The sequence below is a fragment of the Salmo trutta genome, chromosome 5 (genome assembly GCF_901001165.1).
Source record: "Salmo trutta chromosome 5, fSalTru1.1, whole genome shotgun sequence".
Lineage (NCBI taxonomy): Eukaryota > Metazoa > Chordata > Actinopteri > Salmoniformes > Salmonidae > Salmo > Salmo trutta.
The window spans coordinates 27116465-27132410 of NC_042961.1; the positions used below are offsets into that span (position 1 = coordinate 27116465).

At 41.0% G+C, this 15946-nt stretch overlaps 1 protein-coding gene across 5 annotated transcripts in view; it reads right to left on the reverse strand.

Annotated features, from left to right (window-relative positions):
* Positions 1–15946, reverse strand: part of LOC115193970 (insulin-degrading enzyme) — a 49111-nt gene that overhangs the window by 26560 nt on the left and 6605 nt on the right. For all 5 annotated transcript variants that reach the window (XM_029753147.1, XM_029753150.1, XM_029753148.1 and 2 more), the window contains exons 4-12: positions 14648–14817; positions 13600–13722; positions 7149–7261; positions 6843–7005; positions 6203–6295; positions 4765–4856; positions 4278–4358; positions 3791–3894; positions 1919–2021 (exon numbers count right to left, since the gene is read on the reverse strand). In XM_029753147.1, the coding sequence (XP_029609007.1) occupies positions 1919–2021; positions 3791–3894; positions 4278–4358; positions 4765–4856; positions 6203–6295; positions 6843–7005; positions 7149–7261; positions 13600–13722; positions 14648–14817 (1042 nt within the window). The remainder of the gene's footprint in view (positions 1–1918; positions 2022–3790; positions 3895–4277; positions 4359–4764; positions 4857–6202; positions 6296–6842; positions 7006–7148; positions 7262–13599; positions 13723–14647; positions 14818–15946) is intronic.

A 15946-nucleotide genomic window follows, 5' to 3' on the forward strand; every position in this document is an offset into this window, starting at 1 on the left:
GTATAAAGCCCAGGGATGGAAAAATGTAACCAGTCAAATTCATAGACAGAGCTATGGATGCAAGGACTGACCATCCATAATATCAACATAGCCTCAAAACATGGTTGAAACTATACAGTGCATTTACAATTACATTGTTTACAAACAATGGAGTAAAACAGGCTTATGTTGGTTTCTGAAGGGGAACAAGTCAAATTAAGCTCACAAGGCATTTATAAGATGTTCTTCAAGAATCAGTGGGTATACAGTACCAGTCAAAAGTTTGGACACACTCTTGGCATTCTCTCAACCATGAGGTAGTCACCTGGAATGCATTTCAATTAACAATTACTTTCCTTAATGTGTTTGAGCCAATCAGTTGTGTTGTGACAAGGTAGGGGTGGTATACAGAAGATATCCCTATTTTGGTAAAAGACCAAGTCCATATTACTGCAAGAACAGCTCAAACAAACAAAGAGAAACGACAGTCCATTACTTTAAGACATGAAAGTCAGTCAATCTGGAAAATGTCAAGTACTTTGAAAGTTGTTTCAAGTGCAGTCGCAAAAACCAAGCGGTATGATGAAACTGGCTCTCATGAGGACCGCCACAGGAAAGGAAGAGCAAGAGTTACCTCTTGAGGAGGTAACAGAGGATAAGTTCATCATCCTACAGAGGATAAGTTCATTAGAGTTACCAGCCTCAGATTGCAGCCCAAATAAATGCTTCGCAGAGTTCTAGTAACAGACACATTTCAACATCAACTGTTCAGAGGAGACTGCGTGAATCAGGCCTTCATGGTTGAATTGCTGTAGAGGAACCACCACTACTAAAGGACACCAATAAGAAGAAGATACTTGCTTGGGCCAAGAAACACGAGCAATGGACATTAGACCGGTGGAAATCTGTCTATGTGTCTGATGAGTCCAAAAGTGTGATTTTTGGTTCCAACCGCCGTGTCTTTGAGACGCAGAGTAGGTGAACGGATGATCTTCGCATGTGTGGTTCCTACCATGAAGCACGGAGGTGGTGTGATGGTGCTTTGCTGGTGGCACTGTCTGTGATTTATTTAGAATTCAAGGCACACTTAACCAGCATTGCTACCACAGCATTCTGCAGTGACACACCATCCCATGTGGTTTGCGCTTAGTGGGACTATAATTTGTTTTTTCAACAGGACAATGACCCAACACACCTCCAGGCTGTGTAAGGGCTATTTGACAAAGAAGGAGAGTGATGAGAGCTGCATTAAATGACCTGGCCTTCACAATCAGCCGACCTCCAATTGGGATGGTTTGGGATGAATTGGACCGCAGAGTGAAGGAAAAGCAGCCAACAAGTGCTCAGCATATGTGTGAACTCCTTCAAGACCGTTGGAAAATAATTCCTCATGAAGCTAGTTGAGAATGCCAAGAGTGTGCAAAGCTATCAAGGGTGGCTACTTTCAAGAATATAAAATATATTTTGATTTGTTTAATACTTTTCTGGTTACTACATGATTCCATATGTTATTTCATAGTTTTGACGTCTTCACTATTATTCTACAATGTAGAAAATAGTAAAAATAAAGAAAACCCCTTAAATGAATAGATGTGTCCAACCTTTTGACTGGTACTGTATATAATTAATTTAAAAAATTGATGTAGTAATTGCAGAGTGCCAATTTAAGCATTGCCAATTGACGATTTAAAAAGACGCCCAGTCAGATCAGGGTGAATCTCAAATCTGTCCTCTATTCCTTGTGTCCTTGTTTCCGTTCCTCTTACTGAAAATGCATTGAAGGAGAAGGTCTGAGAAGAGGAATATCCAATCTTCTCCTACAATGTGTTTTGAGGATAAGGCAAGGAGAGGAAGTGAGGAATCAAAGACTTCTGAGATTCACCCACAGGGTGATGAGAATATGGAAAATCTGTCGAGTTTGAACGCATTCCAGTCTCACCTTGATGACTTCCTCAGAGATGGGCTCCTGTTTGTAGTGGGTCCCATACCATTCCTCAGTCTTGTCTGTCTGCCCTTCAAACGACTTTGAGACAACTGCGACTCTGCAGGGAGAGGATAGACAGAGACAGGTCTCATTATTAGCATTTATAAACACCCTTGTCAGATCGTTTTAGAGTAAGACACACTCCATTTTCCCTGAGCAGCCTACGGAAGATTTGTATCGCCCTTATTAAAGGCACTCGATCTGATGTCATAGCAGTGTTCTATTTGTACGACGCCGATAGTAGTGACTGAAGTAGAGTAGTAGTCACTGTAGTGGTAGTAATACTGCAGAATGTGTTATTGAGCTCCCCATTGATTCCGGGTACAACAGTTTCTTAAAGTTCGCTTAATTCAACAGTGTGAGGTTTAGGTGAATGTTAAAAGTCCAATGCAGCGATTTCATTCTCAATATTAAATCATTTCAGGGTAACAATTAAGTACCTTACTGTGATTTTGATTTAACAATGGTCAAAAATAAAAAAATGTTTCTTAGCAAAGAGCAATTTCTCAAGCAAGAATTTAGCTACGACTGTCTGGGAGTGGTCTGAGTAGGGATATTTTTTAAATAAAATGTTCCTTTGTCATTATGGGGTATTGTGTGCAGATTGAGACACTTTTTTAAAATACATTTTTAAATAAAGCCGTACCGTAACAAAATGTGGAAAAAGTCAAGTGGTCTGAATACTTTCCGAATGCAATGTTGGAACATTGCTGTAGGGACTTGCTTCCATTCAGCCACATGAGCATTAGTGAGGTCTGGCACTGATTTTGGGCAATTAGGCCTGGCTCGCAGTTGGCGTTCCAATTCATCCCAAAGGTGTTCGATGGGGTTGAGGTCAGGGCTCTGTGCAGGCCAGTCAAGTTCTTCCATACTGATCTTGACAACCATTTCTGTATAGACCTCACTTTGTGCACGGGGGCATTGTAATGCTGAAACAGGAAAGGGCCTTCCCCAAACTGTTGCCACAAAGTTGGAAGCACAGAATCGTCTAGAATGTCATTGTATGCTGTACGATTAAGATTTCCCTTAACTGGAACTAAGGGGCCTAGCCCAAACCATGAAAAACAGCCCTAGACCATTATACCTCCACCAAACTTCACTATTGGCACTGTGCATTCGGCATGTAGCCAAACCCAGATTAGACTATGGAGATTGCATGGCTGTGTGCTCGATTTTATATACCCGTCAGCAATGGGTGTGGCTGAAATAGCCTAATCCAATAATTTGAATGGTTGTCCACATACTTTTGTATATATAGTGTAGATAGACCGCTGTGCCACTCGGGAGCCCCTAAGGCACTGCATCTCATTGCTTGAGGTGTCACTATAGACACCCTGGTTCAATTCCAGGCTGTATCACAACCGGCCCATAGGGTGGCGCACAATTGTTCCAGCGTCGCCCGGGTTTGGCCGGTGTAGGCCGTCATTATAAACAAGAATTTGTTCTTAACTGACTTGCCTAGTTAAATAATTACAAGGTTAAAACAATTAAATAGTTTCTGGATGTAGTCTTTTTCAAGGACATTACAAATATGTTTATCAAAATGCACTTCAAAACAGAAGTGTCATAGGCGTGTATTCTTAGTTGAGTGGAGCGCTGGTACCCTTGCAACACTCCTGAACCAAACTGAACGAGCTGAGCCAATCTGGACTGCGCTGGTTTGATTATGCATCCGCCACAGTCGCTGAAACTATGCTAGAAAGAAGAATGTGAAAATAGAATAAAACAAGCCAGTAAAGTATCGTTCGGGTCGGCATGATAGCGTGAAAAGGGTATAGGAGAGCAGAGCAAACACTGTTAGTGGCCCGGGGAAGAGCTGGAACTAACCTGACGTATTCTGGCCTCAGCTTGTCCAGCACCATCTCTATCAGATCTGGCCTGAACTCCTCCAGTAGGTACTCTGCTGCTAGGATCTCCTCCAGAGGGTAGTACTGCAAAACAAAAAAACAGGTTTAGGTGCTAACAATGGGGGAGGCATTTGACTGTAACACATGCAGGGGAACACGGTTCACTGGAGCACAGTAATACAGAACTGGTGCTCTGCTTATTTCACAAAAAATGAAAATCAACAGACCAAAATACACTGGACATCCTACCCTCCTCTATGACTGCCTTGCTAACATAGTAATATTTTGACTCTAGCAGGAATGTCAGTTTAACTTAGACTGGGGCTGAGTCTGCTGAATCTTTACCCACAAAATAAGAGACTGGCAGACAAGGCAGCCTGATGACATCATCGTCATCAAACAGAGCCACGGAGCTGCAGTGCATCACCATGGAGACGACCTTAAGAAATGGAGAGAGCACCACCTACGTGCAGTAATCCAGACACCTTGGAGGTGTAGCCGCGGGGCCGCTCCTTGTCCTTGAACCTGAAGGCCACTGTGTTTAGGTCCTGCGGAGGACAGACAAGTCACATGTCAATCACATGCAAATAAAGCATATTACATACAGAGGACTGAGCAACACTTACAATGAGACAATTCAGATGTAATCCATGTTTACTGTTAAATACACCAGAGGTTTAACTATGAGGCCAACAAAAAGACGATTTGAGTCTGTTTCTCGGTCTTGGTCCTGACTAAGGTTTTGTGAAAAGGACTATACATAAATAGTTGACTGATTGTTTTCTGACAGCACATACACTGGCTACCAAAACAGTGAGAATATTTTAGTAATTTTAGCAGATGCTCTTATCCAGAGGGACTTACAGGAGCTCTTAACCCCTAAGCTACCTGCCACTCAGAAACTAGCCAGAGCTCAGAGACTAGAAGTGAGTGGTACTACAGTGCAGTACTTACCTTGCACTCCTGGAAGACCCACTCCTGAGGCCCCTTCATGCGCAGCTTCTGGATGTACTGGAACATGTGGAAGATGATGTCATCCACGTGCACTACAGAAACAAATGACACTTCAGTGCACGTGGTTGTGCATACAGTGCATTCGGAAAGTATTCAGACCCCTTGACTTTTCCCAAATTGTTAAATTACAGCCTTATTCTAAAATGTATTAAATAGTTTTTTCCCCCTCATCAATCTACACACAATACCCCATAATCACAAAGCAAAAATAGGTTTTTAGAATTTTTGCAAATGTATAAAAAAGAAATGAAATATCACATTTAAATATGTATTCAGACCCTTTACTCAGTACTTTGTTGAAGCGCCTTTGGCACTGATTACAGCCGAGTCTTCGTGGGTATGACGCTACATACTTGTATTTGGGGAGTTTCTCTCATTCTTCTCTGCAGATCCTCTCAAGCTCTGTCAGGTTGGATGGGGAGTGTTGCTGCACAGCTATTTTCAGGTCTCTTCAGAAATGTTCTATCGGGTTCAAGTCCAGGCTCTGGCTGGGTCACTCAAGGACATTGAGACCTGTTCCGAAGCCACTCCTGCTCTGTCTTGGCTGTGTGCTTAGGGTCATTGTCCTGTTGGAAGTTGAAACTTTGCCCCAGTCTGAGGTCCTGAGCGCTCTGGGGCAGGTTTTCTTTGAGTATCTCCGTACTTTCCTCCGTTCATCTTTCCCTCGATCCTGACTAGTCTCCCAGCACCTGCCGCTGAAAAACATCCCCACAGCATGCTGCCACCACCACGCTTCACCGTAGGGATGGTGACCAAGGTCCTTCTCCCCCTGCTCAGTTTGGCCAAGCAGCCAGCTCTAGGAAGAGTCTTGGTGGTTCCAAACTGTGTTCTTGGGGACAATGCTGTAGACATTTTTTGGTACCATTCCCCATATCTGTGCCTCGACAATCCTGTCGTCTCGGATCTCTACCGACAATTCCTTCAATCTCATCTCTTTTGCTCTGATATGCACTGTCAACTGTGGGACCTTATATAGACTGGTGTGTACCTTTCCAAATCATGTCCAATCAATTGAATTTACCACAGGTGGACACTAATCAAGTTGTAGAAACATCAAGGATGATCAATAGAAAAGCATGCACCTGAGCTCAATTTCGAGTCTCATATCAAATGGTCTGAATAATTATGTTAGTAAGGTTTGCAAAATGTCTAAAAACCTGTTTTCACTTTGTCATTATGGGGTATTGTGTGTAGATTTATTTAATCCATTTCAAAATAAGGCTGTAATGTAGCAAACTGTGGAAAAAGTCAAGAGTTGTGAATACTTTCCGAATGCATTGTACACCACACAGACAGCTTTCTGAAATGAGGGTGTGGGCACATACACATGAACAAAACACACAAAATCAAACACAATCCCTGAGATCCTAATGCTTACAGAGTCCCTCCTCTGTCAGGTCCACATTGATGATGAAGAACATGAAGCCTTTAGCTCCCTCTTTCTGGCCTCCGACCAGCGTGTTTACCCAGCCTGCACAAGAATAAAGGGCATAGCTCTCATGATCAATTCAAATACAAACACTTCTACACATATACAGCATGTACGGTCAGTATAAACCCTTGATTAATTAGACTGTTACAAAAAGAAAAGTTGGATATTTCTACATTTTATTCATTTAGCAGAGTCTTATCCATAGCTACTTATAGTTACTGCATCTTAAGATCTCTAAGTGACTAAGATCTCTCAGTCATAGTAAGTACACCCCACCCCCCCAAAAAAAAGTGTGGGGGGGTTTGCTGTCGGATTATTTAAGAAAAAGTTGGGTTTCAGCCATTTTCAGAAGATGGGCAGGGACTCTTCTGTCCTTGCTTCAGAAGGAAGCTGGCTCCAACATTGGGTTGCCAGGACCGAGAAGAGCTTCGACTAGGCTGAGCGGGAGCTGCCCTCCCATAGGGGTGGGAGGTCCAAGAGACCAGAGGTGGCAGAACTGAGTACTCAGTTTGCAGCGGGTTTCTACCATTCTATCAAGCCCTAAATCTTAAACTGAGAATCTCTTTATCATAGCCCTATGGCCTACCTTTGGATTTGAGCTCAGACAGCAGGCTCCCTGGGCCCTCGTGGCCTATCAGGTGGCCCAGGTAGTGGCCTGGGTTGGACTTGTAGTACTTCTGCAGGTCTGGGATAGGGAACGTCACATACAGGTTCCTAATGTCCTTGATAGGCACCACTTTGTAGAATTGCTATGAAGGAAAATTAGGAATGAGATATTTGAATTGAGACAACGAAAAGCACCTCAGTAGCACAACTTTTCCATGGGATGATGTATTTGATTGTGTATCCATATAATTAATGGTGTCTTGGAGGGAGAAACTAAGGAGCTCACCCTGAGGTGGTCCTCCTGGAAGGGGTGGTTGGGGAACTCGGGGATAGGCACATTCTTGTTCTCCACTTCGCCAAACAGCTTGACCACCATGGTGGTGAGCTCATCTAATGACTCTGTGTGAATGAGAAAAAAAGGGCGAGATTAGTTTCATTTAAGATACTCAATCTTCCTGGATTCATACTAAAACCATTCAAATGACAAAACACTTCAAAAACACTTACAGTTGAAGTCGGAAGTTTACATACACCTTAGCCAAATACATTTAAACTCAGTTTCACAATTCCTGACATTTAATCCTAGTACAAATTCCCTGTTTTAGGTCAGTTAGGATCACCACTTTATTTTAAGAATGTGAAATGTCAGAACAATAGCAGAGAGAAGGATTTATTTCAGCTTTAATTTCTTTCATCACATTCTCAGTGGGTCAGAAGTTTACATACACTCAATTAGTACTTGGTAGCATTTCCTTTAAAATGTTTAGCTTGGGTGAAATGTTTTGGGTAGCCTTCCACAAGCTTCCCACAATAAGTTGGGTGAATTGTGGCCCATTCCTCCTGACAGAGCTGGTGTAACGGAGTCAGGTGTAGGCCACCTTGCTCGCATACATTTTTCAGTTCTGCCCACAAATTTTCTGTAGGATTTAGGTCAGGGCTTTGTGATGGCCACTCCAATACCTTGAATTTGTTGTCCTTAAGCCATTTTGCTACAACTTTGGAAGTATGCTTGGGGTCATTGTCCATTTGGAAGACCCAAGCTTTAACTTCCTGACTGATGTCTGTCTCAATATATCCACATAATTTTCCTGCCTCATGATGCTATCTATTTTGTGAAGTGCACCAGTCCCTCCTGCAGCAAAGCACCCCCACAACATGATGCTCCCACTCCTGTGCTTCACAGTTGGGATGGTGTTCTTTGGGTAGCAAGCCTCCCCCTTTTTCCACAAAACATAACGATGGTCATTATGGCCAAACAGTTCTATTTTTGCTTCATCAGACCAGAGGACATTTCTCCAACAAGTATGATTTTTGGCCCCATGGGCAGTTGCAAACCGTAGTCTGGCATTTTTTGGGCGGTTTTGGAGCAGTGGCTTCTTCCTTGCTGAGCGGCCTTTCAGGCTATGTCTATAAAGGACTCATTTTACTGTGGATATAGATACTTTTGTACCCGTTTCCTCCAGCATCTTCAGAAGGTCCTTTGCTGTTGTCCTAGGATTGATTTGCACTTTTCGCACCAAAGTACGTTCATCTCTAGGAGACAGAACGCGTCTCCTTCCTGAGCGGTATGACGGCTGCGTAGTCCCATGGTGTTTATACTTGCGTACTATTGTTTGTACAGATGAACGTGGTACCTTCAGGCATTTGGAAATTGCTCCCAAGGATGAACAAGACTTGTGGAGGTCTACAGTTTTTTGTCTGAGGTCTTGGCTGATTTATTTAGTTTTTCCCATGATGTCAAGCAAAGAGGCACTGAGTTTGAAGGTAGGCCTTAAAATACATCCACAGGTACACCTCCAATTGACTCAAATTATGTCAATTAGCCTATCAGAAGCTTCTAAAGCCATGACATTTTCTGGAATTTTCCAAGCTGTTTAAAGGCACAGTCAACTTAGTGCATGTAAACTTCTGACCCACTGGAATTGTGATACCGTGAATTATAAGTGAAATAATCTCTCTGTAAACAATTGTTGGAAAAATGACTTGTGTCACGCAAAGTAGATGTCCTAACCGACTTGCCAAAACTATAGTTTGTTAACAAGAAATTTTTGGAGTTGAAAAACAAGTTTTAATGACTCCAACCTAAGTGCATGTAAACTTCAACTGTATCTGTTATGTAGCATTTAATTGCATGTACGTGAAGCACTGTTTCCATCCTGTAAGTTAAGTTTGGAATCTTGTACAGTAACAAGAGAGGTCAACAATGCTAGCAAAATATGCCCAGACACTATCAACCGTGTAGCTGTGAAAGCCATTAATGAAGTCATGCCATTGTAAACCCAGCTGCCAAGTGCAAATCCATTTAATTTCACTATAGATGACATGGTGTCACTAAATGAACCATTTCAACTGGTAATGAACACACCAGTGACACAGCCTACTGTATCCCCAGTGACTCGTTGGATCATGGCTCGTCTGTGGCTCACAGAATTGGAAAGGTGAACAAGGGTTATTCGGGAATTTTTTACTGGGGCTGGTAGGGACAGAGTATTAAAGGGGAAATAACTGCAACTGTAAAAGTAGATGTCTTATATCAATTATTCTCTTTGGTCCTGATCCCTGCTTAGACTGAAATGTACTGTATTACATTCAAAGGCAGGGTTTCAAAAACTCATTTTGTTTTTTTCCCCTAGCACTACATAGCTGATTCAAATAACCAAGCTTTGATTATTTGAATCAGATGTGTAGTGCTAGGGGAAAAAAAACAAAAAGGGCACCCAGGGGGAACCAAAGATTTTTGTTAGGAAGAAGTAGGTAGTGGTCTGATGCCGAACAATAAAGGAAATTCACATGAGCTCCACAACGCCTACTCCACCCATGCTCTACCAAGGTTTTCCAGCACACAGCTTTGACCACCTACAATAGCTATGTTGGTATTGTACTTGAAACAATATTTAGGCAGGTTGTTTAGTATTTAAACCTTCTCAAAACAGCCTAATCATACTCTTAGAGGTGCTTCCGCAACAATGTGATTTGTACCGCATACAAGTTAAAGTATTGGATTCTTCACAAACGCCACACTAATCCCATTCTACTACCTTTTTCAACCTGTTTATAAAATATATGAAAGCAAGCTTTGCTTTTATACTTATAAGACCATGATTGATTGAGGCGTTTTGTCTTGTAGTAATGTTGTGCCTGCCTGTATTCCTTAAATCTTTTTAGCAATACATGTCATTGAGAAAACTATTTCATAAATTTTTTTGGGGTCAGTAGGTACCCAACATAATAACAGGTTCTGTTGGACAGTCACTCATATATAGAGGTCTATAGAGCCTGTCTCCAGCCATTCCTCATTTCTGTAATCGTTAGCTTACCTGTATTTTTATTTTATTTATTTAACCTTTATTTAACCAGGAAGGGCTCATTGAGATTTAAAATCTTTTTCAAGAGCGTCCTGGCCAAGATAGGCAGCACCAAGTCATTACAAAAATTACAGACAAACAAAATGAAAAACTACAAGTAATCTAGTAAAAACCATAGAATTCACAAGAGTATAACAAAATCAAAAACAGCAAATTAAAAACATTGACAGGTCAGGGAATCAGTCTCAAAATCATTCATCAGTGATTTAAAAATACCAATCGGGACAAGTTCTTCCAGCTTAAAAAGTATTTTGTAAGGCGTTCCAAGACGATGGGGCAGAGTACATAAAAGCCCTTTTACCAAATTCAGTTCGGACATTTGGAACAGTAAGCAGGATAAAGTCCAGCGAACGAAGAGAGTACCCACCACATTTCTGAACAATAGAAATGCCCAAATAAAAAGGTAGTAAACCCCAAATGGCTTTGTAAATAAAATTATACCAGTAACTGAGCCTACGAGTGACTAGAGAAGGCCAGGTGGTATACAAAGTGCAGTGGTGCGTAAGGGTTTTGCAGTTTAAAATAAATCTCGAAGTGCCATGGTAAAGGGTGTCAATTGATCTCAAACACTGAGCGGAAGCATGCATATATAAAATATCCCCATAGTCTAGTAAAGGCAAAAATTTAGCTGATACTAGCCTCCTGGTTTCAAACGAAAAACAGGCCTTATTCCTGAAATAAAACCACAATTTCAGCTTCAATTTTATTGTAAGTTGTTGAATATGCAATTTTTAAAAAAGAGAGGCCGTCATCAATTACAATTCCAAGATATTTATATAAGGTTACAGTCTCAATCTCAATGCCCTGACAGGTAATAATAGGTGAAAAATTCAGAGGTCTATTTCTTGCTTAAGAAAACCCCATTAGTTTAGTTGTCAGTATTGAGGATAAGCTTCAATTGACACAAGGTATGTATAATATTGGCATAAGCTCAGAAACACTTGTTTTGCAAACATGATCCTGTTTTATCAATGGGCAGTTCATTACCTCTGTCAAATGAATATGTAGCTTAAAGTTGTGTATTTGTAATTATTTTTGCAATAAAGGTGACGCTACAATACACGTTTACAATTGGCCTATATCTAAAAACACATACAGTCTATGAGATTATATACACACACATTTTAATAGCAGGACACTGTAAAGTCCATTAATACTCTAAAGAATATAAATTAGGCTGTTTGAGAAGGTTTGAATCCTTTCCGGCTTCACACCAATGCCTACCTCTCACCGGAAGGTGATTATACAACATTTCCACATGCAAAGTGTCCTTAAAAAATGTAATTTGCACTTAAAAATATATTTTTTTTTTAAATGGATGTGTTCTGTCACAATTTATTGTCCAGGGCCTGGTTTCCCAAAATCATCTTAAGGCTAAGTTCATCGTTAGAACCTTCGTAGGCGCATCGTTAAATCTCAGAGCTGTTTCCCAAAACCATTGTTACTAAAGTTGCACTTGAAAAAAAAGTGATTTTCCGACTGCCTCAGACCACTCGTAGAACAGCTAACTCCGGTCCAGCCGATATTTGCTCCAATCATAGACGTCTATAAGTGGTTCAGATTTGATCTGGTATGGAATAAGAAGTGAAACATTCTTCCTTAGTTGTTCATTTTCTTGAAATGTAAAGGCACAACCTAGAGTCGAGCCAATGTCTTAAGTAGATTAACATGTTATTTCCCCATCCTTCTGAAAGAGATGTTTTCATTTGACAAAAACAACTTTATATCGAAGAAGTGCTTTTGATTTGACGGTGGCATATGCGCAGTTCACCGCGAGTTGACCGTTAGATCCGATGATGCGTTTCTGCGCATGAGCTTAGCTAGCCAACGTCACCATAACATCGTCTACAAGCATGATCTGGGATTTCCATTGGAGAAGCAGTTTCTGCCCATCTTCTGCACATCAATCACTCCAGTGTTTAATTGGTATTTTGTAATTACTTCACCACCATGGCCTATTTATTGCCTTACCACCCTTATCTTACCGCATATCGACTTTTTCTACTGTATGTTTGTTTATTCCATGTTCAACTCTGTTGTTGTACAGTGAGGGAAAAAAGTATTTGATCCCCTGCTGATTGTGTACGTTTGCCCACTGAAAAATAAATGATCAGTCTATAATTTTAATGGTAGGTTTATTTGAACAGTGAGAGACAGAAAAACAAAAAAATCCAGAAAAACGCATTTAAAAAATGTTATAAATTGATTTGCATTTTAATGAGGGAAATAAGTCGAACTGCTTTGCTTTATCCTTGGCCAGGTCGCAGTTGTAAATGAGAACTTGTTCTCAACTAGCCAACCTGGTTAAATAAAAGGTGAAATAAAAAAATAAATCTTCGTACTATACTGCCTTTGCTATAGTCTCGTTTTAATCCGACGTCTAGAATTTGAGCTAGGTAGGCGCTATCGCCCCCACAATAATAAGTGATATAAGACCTGTACTTTTAGTTGGAAGTTTTAGTTCAAACTTCGTATGTCTCTGGACAGCTGAGCAAACAGATGACTGCAGGACTTGGCTAAGTGTTCTGGGGGCTCAGTTCCAGACAGTTACATGAGAAGTGTTTAGAAAAGCACTTCCTAGCCTTCAGTGTGACCTAAGAGAGGATGTGAGAGCTTTTAGCTCTGTATAGCTGACAGGTTATTTCCTCCATCTAAACCAGCTTAAGATCTCTGATCCAAGGACCAACTCTGACTGTCAGTGGTGGAAAAAGTATCCAATTGTAATACTTGAGTAAAAGTAAAGATACCTTAATAGAAAAGGACTCAAGTAAAAGTCACCCAGTAAAATCCTACTTGAGTAAAAGTCTAAAAGTATTTGGTTTTAAAAATACTTAAGTATCAAAAGTAAATATAATTGCAAAAATATACTTAAGTATCGAAAGTAAAAGTGTAAATCATTTCAAATTCCTTATATTAAGCAAACCAGACGGCACCATTTTCTATTTACGGATAGCCAGGGGTACGCTCCAACACGCAAACATCATTTACAAATGAAGCATGTGTTTAGTGAGTCCGCCAGATCAGAGGCAGTAGGGATGACTAGGGATGTTCTCTCGATAAGTGTGTGAATTGAACAATTTCCCTGTCCTGCTAAGCATTCAAAATGTAACGAGTACTTTTGGGGGTCAGGGGAAAAGTATGGAGTAAAAAGTACATCATTTTCTTTAGGAATGTAGTCAAGTAAAAGTAAAAGTTGTCAAATATAAATAGTAAAGTACAGATACCCCCCAAAAAAGTACTTAAGTAGTACTTTCAAGTATTTTTACCAAAGTACTTTATTGTTATTGTGGATGTTGGCGCGTACGACACCGGCTAACACCTGCTAACACCACACACACACACACACACACACACACACACACACACCCTTACCTCTTCCCAGCACACACAGTCCCATGAGGTTGGAGGAGTAGTAGGTGGAATGGAACTTCAGGAGCTCCTGACGGATGTTGATCCCATCCTTGGATGGCCTGGTCTCCAGAGTCAACTTGTTACCTGAAAAAATCAACCAGATATAATTCTTAAACAGCTAGTCAATGCATCCATTCATGTTTTTGTAATATGTGTACAATGCAGTGAGTGCTTGATCTAACTGGACAAAAGACTAGAATCTTTATCGTCATATGATGTGTTGAAGAAAAAACAAAAAAACTGTCAGTGGCAAAATGAGGACATCAAAGCATCAAATCAATTTGTAAAACGCCAGAATAGTCATCATCAAAGATGACTTTATGAAACAGTCCACAGCGGGAGGGAGAATACATCCACTTATAAGGAAAACAAGCTTGCTCTAAGAAAACCAATGGGTGAACGAAATGAATCCCAACAGTGATGCAATTTCAATTTTGAGTAAGGCCCTCAGTGACAGACTGATCACTTTTCTGTCCTCTATGGGCTGGCACTTTACTAATTAGCCTACACAACCACAGCCCAAATCTAGCACTTCATCTGTGGCAGGCTAGCTGGTGAGCATTTCCCTATGCTAAAACAAATAACAGAGCCACACAACATCTGGAGAGATTTAAACTGTTAAAGGGGCCCTTCACCACTTTATAGCCAAAATATTAATAATCTCCAGCTTATATAACTCAACACTGCCACCAGCTGGCTCTTCTGGGCTGGGAGCAGTTCTAAGTCTAATCATATGAGAACACAATTAGAGTGAGAGAAAGAATCAGCACATTAAAGGCTGAGAGGAATTTAGTTGTTTTAAACAGGACTGCTGGGTCATGTTCATAACGGGAAAACTGTACCTAAATGTTTTGCAACGGAAAAGGAAGTCCTGGTAGTCCCTCCATTTTCAGTCCTGTTTCAGTTTGTTGTATTCCGTTTTGTGCCTAACGAACATGACCGTGGGTTGATACATGCTGGGTTGGGTTGACCCCTATCTATAGTATGTAAGGTGGCATGAGGTTTTTACCGGTCCCAAATTTGCTGAACGGGTGGTTGGGGTTGCCAGTGGCCTTCTCCAGCTGGAATAGCCTCCAGGCATCATTCATCAGGTTCTTCTCATGCTCAGAGTCCACAGCGTTCACCTCACGGTCCTTGCAGCTCTCGTCAAACAACGGGCACAGGAAGAACTGAGCAAACCTAGATACATACAGGACAAGAGATTGATTTAACAAGTTGACATGCATACTAAGCAAAAACAGCAGAATAGGCTATTTAGATCAGAACACTGGGGCCATTGGATTAATTTATTTTGAAAATTAACTTGATTGTTCTGGTGAAGGCCTTCAGGTGATGACTGTGCAAAAGGTGTATTAGGTGTGTGTGCGCTATTTATGGTTCCAGACCGGAAGTTTTTGACTACAGTAAAATGTGGAAAATCCCACTGTCTGAATTCAAATGTATACTTTTCGTCTGCAGACTCAATAGACAGCAGTGACATTTGGCAGACCTGTATGCAAAGCTATTTGAATGGCACTGAGCAAGATCAACTGCCATGCAGAGCAGAATGACTGCAATTAAGTGAAAAGGCCAAAGTAAATGCCCTCTGCAGCTAGGCTTTGCACAGCCTGCAAGCTACAGATTGTCAACATACGTAGCTGGATGAAACAGAAATCTGAGATGTCACACAAGCAAGTTGTCCAATTATATATTCAAATGGCCTTATACACCCGTATAAAAACTATTATGGTAGACCCATACACCCATTTTCAACAACCATCCGTCATTTGTAGCACTATTCTATGAAGGTTCATGACATGGATTTGAAAATGGCTTCCAAAACCCAGATCACAGACTCCAGTGTTGCATGATGTTCATGAGTGTTTGAAAAGAGAAAGCCTAATAAATAATGAAATGAATTGCTGTCCAGATGGTTTTCATGCATTATCAGCAGCACTATGGAACTATTAGGATGAGAAACTACGAGGCTTGAACAGGTGCTTCCTAGGCAATATCATTACAAAGTGGGTAAGCTTAACCCAAATCTACAGCTAGAGGTTACACTAGTACTCCATCCAAAACACATCATTTAGGCAACACACAGTGGTCTTTATGGACTGAGGAAAGGCTGGTGTTCTAAAAAGGCCTCATCATTCAAGATGGGGACACCTTACTAAACCCAAAGCTTCCCCATCCAATGGTTTGTATGCTAACGAACCCAACTTACCCACGCCTAGTTAAGATGTGAGAGGTAAAGAAACCAATTCCATCCTTGAGGTCTCAGGTACTGGTAGGGGTGAAATTGACACTGGGACAGGTAACTGGAGGA